Below are 20,573 nucleotides of genomic sequence, written 5' to 3' on the forward strand. Positions count from 1 at the left end.
ACGCTCACCTAAAGGACTGCATTTATTTTTAATTTTGTTTTGGCCTATCATCAAGAAGTACCTTGCACCATAAAGTAGTTTTAAGAAGTTGTAAATTGTGTGGGGATAATTTGAAAGTACTGTTTACAATGCAGTAGAAGGAAACTGAGTGGCTGGTGTTTGAAAATGTTTTTTTCACTCAATAATGATGTATGACATTTTCATGCATCGTAATTTAGCCAAAGTCCTCACTTAAGTATTTGGACCACCTATGTCAACAAAACACCAGATTAGTGAACAGTACATTTTTGGAAAAAATATGGTAGTCATGTTTACAGTGTAAGCATTACGTTTGCAGCATTCTTTCTAAACTGTAGTTAGAGATGTAGAATCAATGGAATATTTATTTATAGGGGTGTTCTGATCGCATATTTTTGCACCAGAGTCCGAGTCACCTCATTTTGAGAATGCCGATCCGATACCGAAAAAAGTTTTTAAAAAAATTTATGTTATTTATTTATTTTTTAATTTCTACAAACGTTATGAACCAATTTCACCGTGGCACAACATAAGGGGCTCTCCGACTTCGATGCAGCCCCCACCACCACAGCTTGAAAAAAATCCTAGGGAAAACCCAGTAGAGGTACCGAAGCTTCTCTGGCAAGAGCAAAGCTACAAACCTGCCAATCATCGTTAACTTTAAGTACCAAACATCAACTGCACTGGACAGTTTGGTCGCACTGCTTAGCTAGTAGGGGTGTGGCATCTTAGGCACCACACGATTCGATTCGATTCGATTACGATTCAGGGTGCTACGATCCGATTATTAAACGATGATCGCAGTATCGATGATGATCGCGATTGTCACGATTGTCGATGCATCATACATTACTACTTAATACAGTAGCCCAAAAACTTTATGTGCATTATTTATTTAAAATATCCTAATGATTTAACAGGAACGATGGAAACATGCCAATACAACAAAAAGCTGCCCTTAAGCTGCTTTTTTATTCATTTATTTTTTACAAGAATGTGCAAAAACCTTAACCAATTTAAAGAGAGTACTTATTTCTCTCAACAATACAATAAAATTTACACAGGTGTCTTTAGAAATAAGACTTCTTTTAACCAATATACCTTGTTTTCACAGAATTCTGTACTATTTGCATGTTTGTAGTGTTACGGCTGTACTTAATCGTGGTTTTACACGTTCTGCATATTTAATAAACGTTAGCAAATTGGCTAATTAGCTTAGCGCTCGGCGCTAACTATTAGAGCTGGGAATCTTTGGGCACTTAACGATTCGATTACGATTCAGAGGCTCCGATTCGATTATAAAACGATTATTAATGCACCCCCCTCCTTTTTTTTCCTTTTTTTTTTTAAATGTTTTGTACTTTAGTTCCAAAATTGTTCAAAAATACTCTCAGGCTAAACTAAACTACTATTTCAGTATCAAGTTATATATATATGTATAGAGCAGTAAACAAATATACAAAAATAACAGTAAATAAAAAAAACTCCAGTCCCCATTCTGTATCAGCAGTTTTAAACTACATTCAATTAATTTAATGTTGTGAATCAACCGTTAAAGTTGTTAAAATTGCTCCCGTTATTCCATAATTTCCCTTTTGTCTACTTTCGACATGTGAAAGTTTTAAAACTATTTTAAAGATAGATTTAAGCCAATATTTTACCGATTTAGGAGTATTTTAGATAAAAAGTTAATTAGGTTTGCTTGAAAGGTTCGCTACAACAGCCTTGCAGGGAAGTGTACTGCTTTAAGATGGCGGCCATTTACTAACGCCCGCATCTAGCTTTTTGTAGATGTGCTGCTAACACTACCGAATCGATATTGCATCTATTCCTATATAAATGATATCTACCGTAACATTATGTGGATGTACTTTGTAGCAGCTTTTTGGCAGCAGTCGGGTATGTTGTTTTGTTTTGGGTTTTTTTATCTCGTGGCATGAGTTGAGCATTGGCATTACCCGAGGGGCCGGGTAATGAGAAGCATGATGTTTAGCTACTCTCGCTTCGTTCCTCATTGTGTCCCGAAGACCACGCGGCGCGCTGAGTGTGTTGTACTTCCGCTTTACTTGGCATATTTCAATAATCGGAATTTGGATGTTTGTGAATCGTTCTCAAATCTTCCACGGCCGAATCGCGAATAATCTAAGAATCGGAAATTTTGCACACTTCTACTAACTATTAACATCTCAAAAACGACAACAATAAAGGCTGAACAGTACAAGAGGGTTTGTGTATTCACCTGTTTTAGATGCACACAGGTCTTAGCAACAGACTCGGGACATTTTTCAATTGAAATGCCAAAAAACTACTGCTGGACATCTAAATGACAATGAGCAACAAACTATCTCTCTTCCCTTCTTGCTCTAAAAAAATAACTTGCGCACAAAAGCGCGACCACCGGGTTGTGCTTCTGTTTCTGCCTCTCTCTCATACACAAATTTATTTTCCATTTTAAAAAGGAGTAAATCTCTCTCTCAGTAACCAGCAGCATCAATCATAACGTGTGTCCGGCGGCAGACGTGTCTTGAATTTCGTTCTGCTACGAGCAGCTGCAATAAAGTTATGAGGGAAAAACATCGTTTTTGAACCTTTATGAATCGTAATCGAATCATCACGTGTCCAATCGCGATGCATGTAATAATCGATTTTTTGGAACTCCTCTATTAGCGAGAGGGAGAGTGTGGCACTGTACAAGCATGAAGCTGAAAAATATAATGTTTAGATAAAAAAAAAAACATCATTTTCACCCGATCCTCTGAAAAATGGCATAATCGGACCGATTTCCGGTCACGTGATCTGATCGGGACAGCCCTATTTCTTTTTAAATGTCCTTAAGGGAAAACGTTTTACGTCCAAACTGTGAAACAATCTGTATTTTTGTCTATATATGTCTTAGAATGTCATCAGAGGAACAGACTGTGGAACCCTCTGACCAGGGACCCTCTCCAACCTCCAGCTGTGCAGGGGCCACATCCACAGGGAGCCCCACTCAAGCCGACAAGCGACCACGTGGCAGGCCACGCAAGGATGCTGTTGCTGCTGCCTGCCTACCCCAGGCGTCACTGTCAGCCTCCTCTAAGAACAAAAAGAAGTAAGTTATTAAAGCCCTCAAATGTATCTTTTTCATGTTTTGATTTGATTTTCGATGACTCGAAAAAAATATTCAAAATGCAAAGGAAACTACATACTGTAAAAGATGCATAATTCACGTTGACAGAAAATTTTAAGTCGCGCTGTAAACGTGCCTGTACTGTCCTCGCTAAGACGTTAGTGCTTAGTCTAAGCTAGAAGGCGAGCTAAATTCCGAAAAGATGATGCCAGAAGTTCATGTACTTTGCTTCCTTTATTGAGCTGTTCCTGACATCAACCCTTTGCAGGGTGAAACTGAAAATGAAACTGAAACTTGTTTTTGGCAGCCTGTTTATATTTTGTCTTAGTTTTTTTGACGAAAATACTTATTAGTCTTAGTCATATTTTAGTCATTTCAAAATGTGTTCGTCTTCGTCTACTTTAAGTCGATGAAATCTCATTCAAATTTTGTCTAGGTTTAGTTGACACTCAGTGTTTTTGTCTGTAAAATTCAAGTTTTAGTCCAAAAATAAAGGTTTGTAACATTTTCGAATGAACATAGATGAGCACGTGTTGTAGCATCTACAAGGACAACGCCAACTTTGTGATATTATACACTCTGCAGGAAAAGCAGTTATTATTTTCAATTGAGCCTACCTAAAATACACTAACTTTATTTAAAAAAAAAAAAAAAAAAAAAAAAAAAAAAGTATGATGATGAGTATGTTTAAAACACACTCAGGTCTGCACAACTTTGATCAAGGAAGGTATAGACCCTACTCACCAACGTCACAGAATGACATGTCGCTGTATCCGGCCGCCATATTGTCAGTCTCTGTTTAGCCCTATTCTCAATGGTTTCAATTAGTCGTTCAGTTTATAGAGCAATTCATGGAAGCCCCGGTGCTTTCAGACGCTGTAAACTCATTGGCTGCGTTGCATAAAAGGCGTTATGTGGAAAAGCTTCTGTCTATCCATTCGCCAGATCCATATTTGATGCCTAAATCGATATTTTTCGACCCGCTGTCTTCGCCCTCTCTGCCTGACATCTGCTACCCTGATATCTACAACTAACTTGTCCACACAAAATCTGCCTATTCTCACGAAAGTTTGAAAAACTTTAAGAGCAGCACTCTAAGCAACATTACCCCGTGTGACCCAATTTTCTAAAATGGCAACAATCAATAAAAAAAAAAAGTTGACTGCGATGGCCGACGCTTCAAGGATAGGTGGATATTGGACTATTTCTTCAATAAAACACGCAACAACTGTGTCTGGCTCATTTGCAAAGAGACAGTCGCTGTTTTCAAAGAGTTCGATGTGACGCGATAATATTACCGAACAAGACACGATGACATGTACGACATTACAGGGAAGATACGCAGCGAGAAATTATAGCAACTTGAATCTAGTTTAATTTCACAGCAGCAGTATTTCGCAAGAGCCCGAGGGTCGAAAGAGAACGCTACAAAGGCGAGATTGTTGAAATTATGAATTTAAAAAAAAAAATAATAAAGCAAATGTGACACACAGAAGGGCTTGCTAAAATTTCTTTAAATGTATTGTTCTACGTAAATCAGCCCAGGTAGCCCCCCACATTTTTACCACAACAACGAGGCCAGCTTCTTTCACTTGTTACCAGCTAAATATTATTCAAAAAATAAAGATGGTGGAAGAAATAAGCATCTTGAATTTGAAACGGTATGTTGTCGGCGATTAGCCTAGCAATGATCTTAATTGTGGTTGTCAGCCCAAAACCCTCTAAATATATATTAAATGCATCTTACCAGATATAAAATGACTACTACATAATCTGTGGTAATCGTTTGGAGCCCAGTTTTCTCGTCGAATTGCAGCTCTCCATCTCGCTCTCCTCTCCGGGTCTCTCGGAATACGGTAGAACCTCAAGTCTCTCCGTCTATCTTCTCTGTTATTGCAACTGACCGCCACACACACCTCCACCATTTTGATTATTAATGTTAACGAGCAGAAAAACACGCCATAACAGGAGGAATTTACGTAGTGGTAATGCATTAACAACGACAAGTTGATGGACAATATGGCGCGGGGGCATGGTGGTGACGTCATGTGCGTAGGGTCTATTGGTGGGGCGTGGGCAAAACTGCTATTGGTTCTGTCAAACAGGCAATACTCTAATGTAGAGATAGACAGATTATTGGCGCCAATATTTGGAAATTAGATGTATATCTGTATGTGCCTTTTTGTTTTTCATCCGACCGGCCAATATAAAAAAAAAAACAATTTAAAACTGAGTTATTTCGGCTCAGATGCAGCTGCGCCTCTCTCTCCTGCCTGCTGTCTCCTGCACTAGTAATCACCCCGTCCTCTGATTGGTTAAACGGTAATGGTAAATGGAGTTACACTTGTATTCCGTCTTTGCACATTTTTAAGACCCTCAAAGCGCTTAACATTATATCCTCATCTACCTACTGGTGACGCAGAACCAGGAGCAATGTGGGGTTTAGGATCTTGATTAAGGATACTTAAACGAGGTCATCAGGGCGGAGAATCGAATCCCCAACCTTTGCTTTGGGGAATGACTTCTCTACCGCTGAACCATGCCACGCCCTTTTATTAGCTATTATTTTCTATTTGTGTGATTCAGTAAACAAGCTTTAGCGTTGGTTAGTTAGTTAGTTAGTTCGGTGTTTGCATTGTTATTTTTTTATTTTACGCCAATTTTTACACTATTACTGCAAATGAATATCGGCTTCAAAAATCTGTTATCGGCCCTTCTAACTACTAACAATAGGTATCGGTCCTGAAAAAGCCATATCGGTCGATCTCTACTCTAATGTACAAAATATGGCAGCTACCTTGTAGTGCTGATGAACCCTTTACAGTGGGGCAAATAAGTATTTAGTCAATTGTGTAAGTTATCCTACTTGAACAGATTAGAGAGGTCTGTAATTGTCAACATGGGTAAACCTCAACCACGAGAGAAAGAATGTGGGAAAAAAAAACAGAAAATCACATTGTTTGATTTTTAAAGAATTCATTTCCAAATTAGAGTGGAAAATAAGTATTTGGTCACCTACAAACAAGCAAGATTTCTGGCTGTCAAAGAGGTCTAACTTCTTCTAACGAGGTCTCCTCGAGACTCCACTCGTTACCTGTATTAATGGAACCTGTTTTAACTCATTATCGGTATAAAAGACACCTGTCCACTATCTCAGTCAGTCACACTCCAAACTCCACTATGGCAAAGACCAAAGAGCTGTCGAAGGGCACCAGAGACAAAATTGTAGACCTGCACCAGGCTGGGAAGACTGAATCTGCAATAGGTAAAATGCTTGGTGTAAAGAAATCAACTGTGGGAGCAATTATTAGAAAATGGAAGACATACGAGACCATTGATAATCTCCCTCGATCTGGGGCTCCATGCAAGATCTCAGCCCGTAGCATCAAAATGATCACAAGAACGGTGAGCAAAAATCCCAGAACCACACGGGGGGACCTTGTGAATGACCTACAGAGAGCTGGGACCACAGTAACAAAGGCTACTATCAGTACACAATGCGCCGCCAGGGACTCAAATCCTGCACTGCCAGACGTGTCCCCCTGCTGAACCAGTACACGTCCAGGCCCGTCTGCGGTTCGCTAGAGAGCATTTGGATGATCCAGAAGAGGACTGGGAAATGAAACCAAAATAGAACTTTTTGGTAGAAACACAGGTTCTCGTGTTTGGAGGAGAAAGAATACTGAATTGCATCCGAAGAACACCATACCCACTGTGAAGCATGTGGGTGGAAACATCATGCTTTGGGGCTGTTTTTCTGCAAAAGGACCAGGACGTCTGATCTGTGTAAAGGAAAGAATGAATGGGGCCATGTATCGAGAGATTTTGAGTGAAAATCTCCTTCCATCAGCAAGGGCATTGAAGATGAGACGTGGCTGGGTCTTTCAGCATGACAATGATCCCAAACACACATCCAGGGCAACAAAGGAGTGGCTTCGTAAGAAGCATTTCAAGGTCCTGGAGTGGCCTAGCCAGTCTCCAGAGCTCAACCACATAGAAAATCTGTGGAGGGATTTGAAAGTCTGTGTTGCCCAATGACTGCCCCAAAACATCACTGCTCTAGAGGAGATCTGAATGGAGGAATGGGCCAAAATACCAGCAACAGTGTGTGAAAAGCTTGTGAAGAGTTACAGAAAACGTTTGGCCTCCATTATTGCCAACAAAGGGTACATAACAAAGTATTGAGATGAACTTTTGGTATTGACCAAATACTTATTTTCCACCATGATTTGCAAATAAATTCTTTAAAAATCAAACAATGTGATTTTCTGGTTCCCCCCCCCCACATTCTGTCTCTCATGGTTGAGGTTTACCAATTACAGGCCTCTCTAATATTTTCAAGTGGGAGAATTTGCACAATTAGTGGTTGACTAAATACTTATCTGCCCCACTGTATATTGAGTTAACAAAAACACTTAAAAAGCCCACATTAATAATCAGTCACACACACAAAAATATCGATCATATACTGTAGAAAATCTACATCCAGTTGCCATTTGATTTATTTTCCCTTTTTGGGGATTTAGTTTTCAGTGTTTTTCTGTCTGCTGTCAGTGATTTATTTCTCTGCTAGTTTTTAGACTGTTGTTTAGGGTGCACTTAAAATGCACTTTGTACAGAGAGATTTTCCCAGAAAGACAAACGTCCTCAAATTCATGGTTACTGATAGATGATGCAAAAGCAAGGACAATTTGCGCATACAATTCTCAAACATGGTTGGGCAGGAACTTAGGAGCGCAACTTTGAGCACGACACCACCTATTGCATCAATTTATGTACCGAATAGCTCACAGGCATAGCTTTAGCCTATCTGGGCTTACTTTGAAATTACAAATGCCAGTAGATGGCAGCGTTGCACTGCTTTCGTTTTGCGATCAGCACAGCTTTTCAGGTGAAGTAAAAGATAAGTGGGTGAATCTCTAATTTCTACACGGATTATGAGGTATAAAATTGTAAAGCCATTGGAAGTCATGCACCTTACAATTGAAGGGAGTCTGTACTTTTCAGAGATTTTATTAAGGATTCAGAGGATCTGGATAAATCTGCACATAAATGTCAAGGACTTTGCTGATTGCGCCATAGTACCATGGAGAGACCATCTGCACAGCTAGGTTATTTTAGCAATAGCTGTCCAGGACGTTGTCACAATTAGCCAAGTTACAGTTTTATAAGTTTAAAATTCGCAAAACCATTCTACCTGTGGCCACAGTAGTGCAAAAGATTCTAATTGAAGTAAGCCATTTCAAGGAAGGGAAAATAAAAGTTTTCATAGGTCAAATAAGCAGGCAAATGCACCTGTGTAAAATCTGGCTCAAAAGATTTTGTGGGGCATTTAAAAAAAAACAACAACAACAGCAAAAACTTTTTATTTAAACAATTACAAAACGGATAGCACAAAAATAAAATAATGCACATTAGTCCTAGAAAAATGTACAAATGAAAATATACACATGTAGGGCTGCAGCTATCGTTTATTTTAGTTTATTTTAGTAGTCGATTAATTTATGAACTAGTTAGTTTGCTCGAGTAATCTGGTAAGGAACATAAAAAAATTAAAATACCTGAGCTGAGTCTCAAACGATATTAAAAAAAAAATACAACAAAAGAACAATTGGCTAACTTACATAGCGAATGTCCGCTAGTTTAAATGGTATAAAATGCTAACTATATATTTTTTAAACTGTTCTCTTAACAAATAGTTCAATCACATATTCCAACCAAAAAAACAAAACAAAAACTGCTAAATATACCCATAAACTAAATTACAAATGCATTGAAAACATTAGCTGAAACAAAAACCTAGCTTATGCTGGTCTTAACAGGGAGCAGCCGGTTTCAGCCATGTGAAATGTTTTCATATTCACTGTTGCCACTAGAAGGCAGTGTATCCACCCCAATCAAAACTAAATGCAAGCACTTTTAAAACAAACCATTACAACGCCACTTTAATCAAACGAATACTCGAAGCGGAAAAATTTAATTCGAATCTTTATTCTAATCGAATTACTCGAGTTAATCGAAGAATCGTTGCAGCATTTACACATGTAATAATAAGTTAATATGGGGCCTTATACAGTGCCAAAAGCTCTGTATGAAAAAGAGAGCGGGTTATTAAAAGGTACTCAATTTACCATTTTGATCAAATTGTGATTTGTTGTTTTTTTTTTACTAGGTATAACCTTTTCAAATCCGTTCAGTTGTCACTCTCAAATGCATGAATAGTGCATCAGGAACAGGATTCGAGCTCAAGCGCTAACTGATCACAGGTAGAGGTTGATCAAATTTCATAAGCATACTGTATATACCTGCCAGTGATACTTTTACCTGCTAACCCTTTTAATCATCCAATTCGGTTAATAATAATTGTTGCAGCCCAAATAATATGCAACTGTTGGTGTATGAAAAGTTGATGAGTGGTTTTCCTTTTCAATGCCTTCCCTCTCTTACGCAAAGAGAATAGTGTAGGTTTGGTTTTTAAAGTAGATTTGTTTTGGTCTAATGGTTTAATGGGCAAGTTGAGGGCATCCTCCACTTTACATTAAAAAATAAATAAATAAATAAATAAATAAATAAAAAGTTTTCATTGTTTAGCTAAATTTACCAGTACATGAATCCAATTGGGTAGAAAAAAATGTACTGAAAGAAATACATGATTTACATCAGATGGTTGTAGCTTTTAATTTTCTTTGAAATATTGTTACTTATTTGTTTAATCAAGCATTTCAAAATAGCTGTTGTAGAACTGGTTGTCGAAATGCACACATTTGCCCACGCTCCATCTGCTTGCCAGTTCATTCCAGATCTGCTAGCTCCTTGTCGTGTTTTACAGGCAGCTCACTGCTAACTGGGACTACTTACCACAGCATTATTTTCACCTTTTTTCCTCTCTTGCTGTGGTGGGACTCGGGAAGGGAGGGGGTGCATAGATGAAAAGTCGCACAGCCGATTCCTCCATGGCTCGCTGGCATACACTGGACGTTGTTATCACTGGAGCAATGCATTTACTTGCAGCAAACACGAGGCCTTAAGTAAAATGTTTGCTTTTTTTTTTTTTTTAGGTTGTTGTAAACAAACCCAGTGTTGAATCATATCCCAACAAATATATGATTACGTCTCACTTTTTTTTTTTGGGTTGAAGGATAACTTTTGAGGTCAATTACTAAAGCTGGATTTCCATTGGAGTAGGAGCTGCACCACAAAAATATTTATTGACACCATTGTAATGAAACTTGTTGAATAACTAACGACAATGCTTGGGAATGTCGAAAATAAACTATTACAATATAGGACATTTTTATTGGATGATAGATTTGTAATCATTTTAGAAAAATCAGATATTGATTATGACGGCAGACTTTATTTCGAAATACAGGTAGTCCCTGGGTTACAATGTACCAAAGTTACGTGACTTTGACTTTAAGCCGCCGGAATCTCGTCCGCCATTCTGTCGCCAGTCGTTTTTTTGTTGTTGTTTGTTTGTTGCGTACGCAGTACCTTTTTTCCATTGTCGTTCTTCATGTCAGGATCCCCTCCTCCCCCAGCAGCGGCGCCGCCGTCCTGCAGTTTCTTTCTACCGGGAGATCAGCCGTCAGGTCCCACTTCCTTGTTTTCATGATGCTGCTGCTTCTCCCTCGGCGCCGATTCCCCTTGCGAGTCCTGATCCGTTTTTTTTTTTTTTTTCTGAGTTCGGGCGGCGGGCTTGCATTTAGGGAGGCAATGCTGGCGACCTAAGCGGCCATGATATCCCCCTCTCCTTTTCCCTCAGCAAGGCGACTCACTCACAAGTAAAGCCCGAATAGTAATTGAATTTAACGGCATTTAACAACAACATACCTCACAGTATTTTATTTTTCTACTTTATTTTGTTAATATGACTAATGATGCATGTTTTTGGATTTTATTTTTAGATTTAGGGGGTATTTAGAGCTACTTAAAGGGTTAATTCTGACTTATGCAGAAATTCAAGTTACATCACTAGCGTAAGAACGGACCTCGTTAGTAACCCAGGGACTACCTGTACAGTAGACATAACTGTCTCAGACCCAATGTAAACAAATGTGTCACAGTAGTATGAATGTGTTTTCACAAATGTTATCTAATTTTCTATTAATACTTGAGTGGTTTTAACTTGTGAGGATATATGGGAACTTAATAGGATAAGGGCCTATTTTTGTAATTAAAAAAAAAAAAAAAAAAAGACATACGGTACGCGGAAATCACGTTTTGGATTTCATGTAGGCAGCAATATTGATATTTAGTGTACAAGTGTGGCTTAACATGATCCAAACTGTAATGTCCTCATATGTTGAAGCCAGTTCTTAATAATAATTATTTTTATTATTAATCATCATTGATTTGTGTATATATATATATATATATATATATATATATATATATATATATATATATATATATATATATGGCGGAGAACACTCAGATGATTTGAAGTTCCGCTCTGAGACCCCCAGTTTGGGCAAATTTCAAAATTGTCCCATATGCATGTGTGATACATCATTGGAAAGCTTAAAATCTCAATTTTCTGGGGGAAGAAAAATTTTGAACAGGACGGCATTTAAAAAAATTTTTTAAAAATTTAAAAAATTATTTAAACAGCAAAACCCTATCTAGAGGTGAGAGCACGCGAGAGCAGAATTACATACGCCATGACTTTAACGAGATATTATCGCGCACTTACCTTGTTTCGGTCCAAAAACTCCCTTTAGCATGTATCAATGGGTGTCAAGACACAGCTGTGAATGGCCACAGCTGGATTTTTCGGGGATTTTACGGGTGAAACATGGTAATATAACAAGGGTCACGATGCAGAAATCGCAGACATCAAGGAGTGTTCGAGATTTTGTTTTTCATTTATATATCCTTTTAAACGTTTTTTTTTTTTTTCAAATTTTTTTTTTACATTTTTCTTTGTTTGGATCGATTATTTATCATCTAACATATCAGAGAAAATGCGACAGTAACAAAAAAAGTATATTTAAGCGATAGTTATGAGGTAGATATCAGTGACTTTTTTCACAGACACCTTTTTTTTCATTGTGACGTAATTTGTTTAAAAGTTTAAAATATGCGAGTGAATAATATTTTAAAGTCTTTGAAATATGAGATCTATTAATAATTCTAAGCTAAAAATAAGACATTTTGAATAATAAATAAAATTAATTACCTTCGTTTTATGGCTGGGTTGAAACAGAAGTGGTGGCACGACGTCTGTAAACCGGGGTTTCCAGGATAACACGGACAAATCAAAAATAGTTTGCGGGCTTAATGAGTCATGAATCTGCTATGGCAGCATATAGACATATTGTTCTATCAAACACAACAGTTGTTTTGGCTTAAAATACAGCAGTTTCTTTTAAAGTGGAGTGCAAGTGCAGAAACTGCTTTTTCAATCTTGTCTGTGTTTTCCGCCATATATATATATATATATATATATATATATATTTTTTTTTAATAAAGAAATTATTTCAAAAAATGAATAGAATGATAGATAAAAATAGAAATAGATGAATAGAATGAACAAAATTAATACACTTAAAATGAATAAAAACTGACGCACTCTGGTTTTGGCCCCAATAATACTCCAAACTTGATTGTTTAATTTCATTTCATTTCATTTAACCTATTGCAACTAATGACTAAAGACGTGCAATTCATTTAAACTGGGAGGATATGGTGGCTCGCAAAAACATTAACCAGGAGGATCATTTTGCCAAAGACAAGACACAAATATTATGACACTAGATATTCATCAAACTGTACCATATTGCTCAGTGAACTTTTTTTTTTTTATTTAGCAAACCACTGGAGGTTCACTTCAAATTCCTTCAATTTTAGATTGTGCTACATTGCATTCATTTTCCGTAATATCTGACATTTTAGCGAGGTTGGCCTTAAAATTTGTCCTGGAATTGACACTAAATTCTGTTCTAAGTGGTCTTAAAAAGGTCTTGAAAAGCCTTCAATTTCACTTGTTGATCTGTGCAAGAACCCTGATATGGTATAATTAATAATTAATTAATCATACTACTCTCATGGACTCTGTTCGGCATTATTTAGAGACGGAACAGCAGGATTGTCCATCTTAGGAGGGTGCATCTTGGGCACAGGAAGAATGAATGAATTTTTTTTAAGCGATTGGTCAAGAAATGACCTCTGAATCACAAAAAAAATGGATATAAACACAACAATTCACGATAGTTTTTGCAATGTATATCACAATAATACCCAGCATTGCACAACTTTGCCAAAGTCATAGTCTTTTTTTGCCCTTTTAACAGAGCGAATACTGCATGGTGGGAATTATTATTTTTGTACCCCCCCCCCCCCCCCCCCCCCCCACACACACACACACACACACACACATTCAGAAATGGATGTCCAAGGTGGGTGATTGGGCAGATCATCAAATAATTGTTGTATTTCTAAACTAGCTGGACTTCAAATGACAGTAAAACTCTGGCATAGCTGTGTTCACGCTTTTTTTTGTTTACTCTGTTACCTGGCTGGCACCAAGGCTGGCAAAGTTGTGGTTTATCTTCATTTTCGACTTGTTACTTATCATAGCATGGAAGTTATTTCAAGGGAGGGGTCGATTTGGCATTCAGCCACTTGTGATTTGTTATTTTTTTCTTCCTCTCTCTGGTGACATCAAAATGATGCCAGCCCACATCCTGCCATCTCCTCCTCCTCCTCTAAGCGCCTCCATCCTTCCAAGTACCCCTGAGACACAATTGCTCTCATTTGGGCGGGGTTTGCTCTTCCCATTTAGCGTGTTAACAGTCATATCCGCCACAATTATTCTCGCCACGTGCTGTCTGAGATGACGTCAGCAAAACTCCAACATCCAAATGGATGCTGACAAAGAAAGGCTTCAAACTATATTTTCTGTGTTGACGCGCACATGTGAGCTTGTAAGTACTTTTTAGTATTTACTGTATATGAAGTGTTCTGAAAGATTTTGGACAACCGTGACAATTTCCATTATTTTCATTTATAAATCATTTGGTGTTTGGATCAGCAGCTTAATTGATGGAGCACAAATATACTGGACAGAGCAATATTTCAGAAGTGAAACTAGGTTTACTGGACTAACAACTGGACTATTGATATTCGATATGACGATATATACAGTATTGTCAAAACGACATAAAATAACATATCGTCACAAGGATCTTATTTCGCTAATGTCATATGTTGGGCAGAAAGTAAAAGAAGCCTGCAGCCCTTGTGCACTTACACAGTGTACACAGTGTAGCACATCAGATATGCTTAAATGAATCTCTAAATGTCTTCAAACAAGGGTGGTTAGTAGAGGTGCAATGATAAATCAATTAGAATCAGTTGTCAGTCTGTGTTACATAAGATCAGAGTACATCAGTTATGAATACCTGGACTGCCACTGAACAATTTGAACTTGCATTACATATGTATTGCATATACAAATTCATAACATTACATTTACCTCATAACAGACAATGAGAAATAACAGCAGGCCATTGAAATAAATGTTATTAAAACTAAACTAAAAATATCACACCGCAAACTATATAGCTAGCAGGTAAAACGCAACTGGAACAGTAATTGAAAAAATATAATTCAATGTTAATTACATTTGTAGCGCTACGATGCATGCTCGGAGGCATGAGGCACAAAGTTGCAACACTGATGAAATCTACAGCGTTACTCATCTAAAATGGAAGGTTTAGAAATCATTTGAATTTTTTAAGAAACATGGAAAGCTAGACATAATTGTTAAATGATGAGTTTTGCGTTCTCAGCCTTTGTATTGTATATTTGCTGCAATACTGGTATTGGGGTACTTTATGCTGGTATTGTACCAAAGTCAGACTTAGTGTTGGTCTCTCATGTTTCTCACTTATTGTATTCTTACCTATATCCTTGCGACATCCAGCGGTGATTATAAATACCAGTAGGTACCTGTTTTAATCACAGTGGTTCCACTCAACACAGTTTAGCTAGCGCAACCTTTGAGAGAGAGCAGAAAGTCGATGCTAGCAGGTGGTTGGAAAGTAGCATTCTCTGTGCAGCCATTTCATTATTAAGGAAACTGTAATGAATTGCGCACTACAAAAGGAAGGTGCATAAACAAGTTTGGAGAAAAACATTTAGCTCCTTATGGATTTGAGTCCACGAGGTTAGTGTACTAGATTCAATTTAATTCAGTGCGGTCTTTATTTGATTTCCTAGCGTGACCTATATTAATTTCTTTGTGTATGTGTTTGACCAGTTCTCACGGGTTGTCAAGATTGGAATAAACCCTATTTTTTAATCAAACCTGGTGTTGTGCTCATTGCAAGGAGGGAGCTTTATTTAGTATCATGGCAACACTTGTACAGACAATAAATGGATGGACGGTTCTGAAAAAATGTTCGGCGCAAAAAATAGCTCTTTTGGGGAACACTTTTGGGTTTTGGCACAGATAAAAACATTGATCAAAAAGCACCTTCAAATTGCTGTTGAAGTTATAGCTAAAAATGGCCGCCACTTAGCTGGTTTTCTCAGTTGATGTCAAAATTACAGTGACATTTCAAAGGGGGTCACTTAGACTAGATGTGGGTTAAATCATGCAAATTGAACGCTATTCATGAGGGGAGAGTTTTGGACTGAAGAATAGTGAAAGAAAATAAGTTATCATGTACTGTACGTTTGTTCTTTCCTGAAATTGTCTTGTAGGGGATTCAAATGCTCAAGATTTTTTTTTTTTTGTAAGAAAAGAAATTTATACACAGGAATTGGTGTTCATACTTGGTTATTTTGATAAGATTTTTTTTTTCCAGTACCATACACAGGGTAGTCTGCAGAGTGATTAGCATGTCCTGGGCCCAGGCCATCCTGTGTGAAGTTTGCTTGTTCTCTCCGTGCCTGTGTGGGTTTTCTCTGGGTACTCCGGCTTCCTCCCACATTCCAAAAACATGCATAGTAGGGTGATTAAACACTTAACATCTCACACAAGTGTGAGTGTGAATGGTTATTTGCCTCATTGTGCCCTTCGACTGGCTGACAATCAGTTCAGAGTGTACCTGCTTCCTGCCCGTAGTTGACTGGGATAGGCTCCAGCACCCCCGTGACCCTCGTGAAGATGAGCGGTACAGAAGATGGATCTACAGGGTGTCCTCACTTTACAGAATTTCCGGCATGGTTACCGCAGCTAAATTGACAACTACTCGATATTCAAGTTTGTAAATGGTTAACTTGTATGCTGCCATTGATGGCAATAGATTTAAATATCCATTTTTATTGGAGGGTCGGCAGTCAAAGATCATCTTTCATTGCAATTGGCAGCGATGGACGTCCAGTCAATCTAAACTGGGGGTGGGGGCTGGCAGCGACTGATCAAATGACAGTAATCGAAATTTAAAAACTGTCATGTATGTCGTCCATTACCGTGAGCTTTCCCATAATATTATAAAAATTAAAGCATTCGATCACTTGATTATTCGATAGAGTAATCAGTTCTAAAAACAAAAAATACACCGATGTGCCATGATATAATACATTTTAGTTATTTAATGAAGAATTATACAACAAATTATGACGACTTTTCCCTAATTCACTTTATTTTTGAATTGATATTAAAGGTGCTACATGGAGTTTGTCACTGTTTTAATACCTAAAGCATAACTGCAGCCTGTGTTAAGCTCATGCATGCTTGTCGCCCATCAAGTCAGAACCGGAAATGTAAAAACGGCAAACACAATTGTTTAATGTTAGTAGCAGGTCTCAGGTGGGTTAGAAAAGTATGTGGATGCGCATTGACATGCACAGGTGCATGTTAACCCAGAGTGTTCAACCAGAAGTCTCTATTAAAGGGAAGAACAGGGTACCCGTGGGTTATTAAATGTATTAAAAAAGCATTGAATGTAGTTTTCCATTATTAAAGGTATTAAAAGTATTAAATTAGCTGTCGTAAGTCTGGAATTTTTTCACCGTGGTTTTAATTTTCAAGAACATCTCAGTGCAACCTAAATTATATCCGTGACGAAGTTTTTTTTTCAATCCATAACGAAGATGACGCGTAGAATTTTTACGATGCACTGTACCTCGTGTGTGCGCGCCGTTAGCATCATTAGCATCAACATCACAACAGCAGGCAATCGCACAGTACTGTGTGCTAACGCAAGGAACTGCTCAGATGCCTTAGTTGTTATGTTCGACAAAAGCCTCAACAAGACAACCAAGTCCAAACAGTTGGACCAGCATGTGAGGTATTGGATCGGCGACCAAGTCGCATCCAGATACTTTGGGTCGCAGTTTATGGGTCATGTGAAGGCGGTGTACCTGCTTAACATTTCAAAGTAAGTTGCTAATTTCTTTAAATGTGTTAGATGCAATAATGTATTTCTGCACGGTTTGCCTTTCGAATGAATGTGAATTTCGCAGTTTTAACTCGAGTTAGCCATGTTCAATGGGGTATTGGCAGGTGCACTAGCCTTAGCATGGATAAACCGGAGTCGTAGATTCACCATCACTCTCAGATACACAACACGGTTGACACTGTCTATTATTGAAACGAGTGTGGGATAACGTTGATCTGAATAACATGGCACGGTGACAGGCAAATTACAGTGGGGAGAACAAGTAATACACTCACAATGGGAAAACCCATTGGCAGTGTATCAAATACTTGTTCTCCCCACTGTATAATGTAGGTGATAGTAAAACACCTCCTGGTATATTTAAATGTTTTTCTTGATTAAATAAGAGTATGGATTTTCTCTATCTGATGAAAAGAAATGTCTTCAATAGCTAACAAAGGATGAACATGTGTTTTGTATACTTGTAATGTGATTAGAAAAAAACAATTACCAAGGGAAATGGTCATGTGTAGCTTTTTTATTTTGTGATAATTAATGGTAAACTACTGCCATTTAGTGGCTGTTTTTTAAACTTTCATTGCCAATTGCAAGCACTTCACAGTTAAGGTGGCCAACTTGACAATCACCCACCTACCACCTTGACTAGGTCCTCTTAAAAGGGAAACCTGTTGTATTGCAAATGTAATTTCTGATGTTGCTTTACAATAATAGTGTAAAATCCATTTTATCCTGGGAAAAAAAATTCTGAAAGACCTTATATTTAAGTGTGTTTTAATTGTATCTTCAATAAATGTGCATTCTTTTGTCAAACACACTTAGTAATTGAGGTTAAATTGATGTTCAGTGCTTCATTTTTTTAATATGTTTCAATATTGTCTAAATAATGGGTGCAAGAAAAGTATTAATTTTCAGTTGAAATGGCATTAAAAAAGGTCTTAAAAGTCTTGAATTCAGATTTATCAATCCTGGGGGGACCCTGAAGAAAAAGGGCTTCTTGGAGTATTGTCAGTTAAGGTGAGTGTTGTTTACGTCAACAATGAGGATAACGAAAATATTTCATCGATGAACAATTTTTTCATGACGATGATGAGCTAAAAACGTGGCTTGGAAGACTACAACATAAGGAAACGAATGCCAGTTTTCGTCTGATGAGACGAAATTGCGACATAATTTCTGTCATATGTTCACAATGTGTGACATTTTCATATTGTACGTGGAGTACGTCGGCTTGCATCGTAGCAGTGTTTGGGTCGTGTCACTCATGTCAGATATGCTGCGCCTTGCCCCCACTCTCCTCACTGGAGTTTAGGATGTGTCTCAAGCTAGGCTGAGCTTCATCTTGCTTGTTTGGAGACACTGTAAGATTTGTTTTCTTATCTTGCAAGAGAGAATGCTCCTTTCGCCTTAAAACGTCTGTGCTGATTGATCATCAGATACTAAATGTAACTTGTCGAGTTAGTGTAGCATTTGCGTTAGCATTAGCTTCAGAATGGCAGGCGTCCTCTGAAAATACTGGCGAGTCTAAAGCAGAGCCACTTGACTTTTCTGGTCTGTGTCAGTCTAGAGGAGAGCCATTTGGCGAAATGGCATTGATTAGACTCTTTATAGTTGTCTAAATTAGGCTAGTTGTAGCCAGCAGAGTGTTTGAATGTGTTTGCCAAATGGCTCTGGCTAGACCCAAGGTATAGCCCAAAAAAAAAAAACCTTCCCAATATTAAAAGATGGGACTTACATACAGTACATACAGTGGCTTCTAGGTGGGTTTAACGCGACATTAGGTAACTTTTCAACCTTTATAAGATAGTTTCATAACATTTGTGACTGACAACCAAGTGAATGACACCTCTTTCATATCTTTAGGGGATCTGTATCGCTCTGACTGGCAGCGTCAGCGACTGATGAATTCGGGTAAGGGGGGGGGGGGGTTGTCACACCAGCGAGTGAAATCTGGGCCAATTTTTATTCTTTAGTGTCATTTTATCCTGGTAGCCTCCTTTTTCTTTTCAAAACTTTTCGTCTCTTTTGTTGCTCTGCCATTTTTGCAGAATTTGCTTCAAAGCGTTCACATTGACTTCAGTCTTTATAATGAATGGGGAAAGGGAAGTGCCGTAAAGCAGTCAGCACATTTGTAGTATTTTTTTTGTGTGGCAGGGTTCCTGCCACCGTCCTCAGTTAACAAAGGTGTCATTAAACTAGTTGTTAGTCGAAATATCACAAATGTTATGAAAATATTTTATAAAGGTTGAAAAGTTCCCTACTGGTGCTTTAATTTAAAATAATCTGCTGCTTTTCCTACTGAGTGTGTATTATCATCACCAAGTTGGCGTTGTTCTTGCAGACGCTACAATATGTGGTTGTCTATGTTCATTCGAAATTGTTGGAAACCTTTATTTTTGGAATAAAACTTTTGAATTTTATAGACAAAAACGTTTTACGTAACTGTCGACTAAAACGAGATGAAATTTGAGATTTCTTCGATTTAAAACTGGACGAAGACTAACACATTTTGAAATGACTAAAAAATGACTAACACTAATAAGTATTTTCGTCCAAAAGACTAAGCCAAAAATTCAAAGGGCCACCAAAAACGACAGTTTCAGGCTCTGTGTACTTGACAGGGCATTGGTGGAGCATCATATGGGACGGCACTATTTGACATTAACATGTCTTTTATAGTGAGAAACAACTATTTTTGCATGTTTTTAATAAATTATTTAAAATCTGGTTCTTTCATCGCTAATATCAAAGCATGACATACAATACAGCCTACTGCCGTATAGTTTTAACCACTATCCCCACCCCTTTCCAACCCAACGGCAGCTGTGCCTACATCTAATTTTCATTACCTGCATTTATTTGTTTTTGTTTTGTTTTTTCTTCGTTCTTGCCTTAGGGGCCGCAATAGAGGTAGGGCTACCATGGACGAGGAGGATAGCATGGATGGAACAGAGATAACAGAGTCCACTGGCCCTCCGGACACAGGTGAGACTGCACTGCCCTGTTCCTCGTTTCAATGGATGTTAGAGGCAAATGGATGAGAGCTTTTTCATGGTACCTTGGCCTTCCTCTTCAGGGCTATAAATGAAAAGGTT

The 20,573-nt window shown here is 38.0% G+C and overlaps 1 protein-coding gene across 2 annotated transcripts in view; it reads left to right on the forward strand.

Moving 5' to 3' along the window:
* kmt2cb (lysine (K)-specific methyltransferase 2Cb) overlaps window positions 1–20,573 on the forward strand; it is a 135,037-nt gene that overhangs the window by 18,726 nt on the left and 95,738 nt on the right. For both annotated transcript variants that reach the window (XM_057856562.1, XM_057856563.1), the window contains exons 2-3: window positions 2,915–3,109; window positions 20,375–20,463. In XM_057856562.1, coding sequence (XP_057712545.1) covers window positions 2,916–3,109; window positions 20,375–20,463 — 283 coding nt within the window. In that variant the 5' untranslated portion in view covers window position 2,915. The remainder of the gene's footprint in view (window positions 1–2,914; window positions 3,110–20,374; window positions 20,464–20,573) is intronic.

The sequence above is a fragment of the Corythoichthys intestinalis genome, chromosome 14 (genome assembly GCF_030265065.1).
Source record: "Corythoichthys intestinalis isolate RoL2023-P3 chromosome 14, ASM3026506v1, whole genome shotgun sequence".
Taxonomy (NCBI): domain Eukaryota; kingdom Metazoa; phylum Chordata; class Actinopteri; order Syngnathiformes; family Syngnathidae; genus Corythoichthys; species Corythoichthys intestinalis.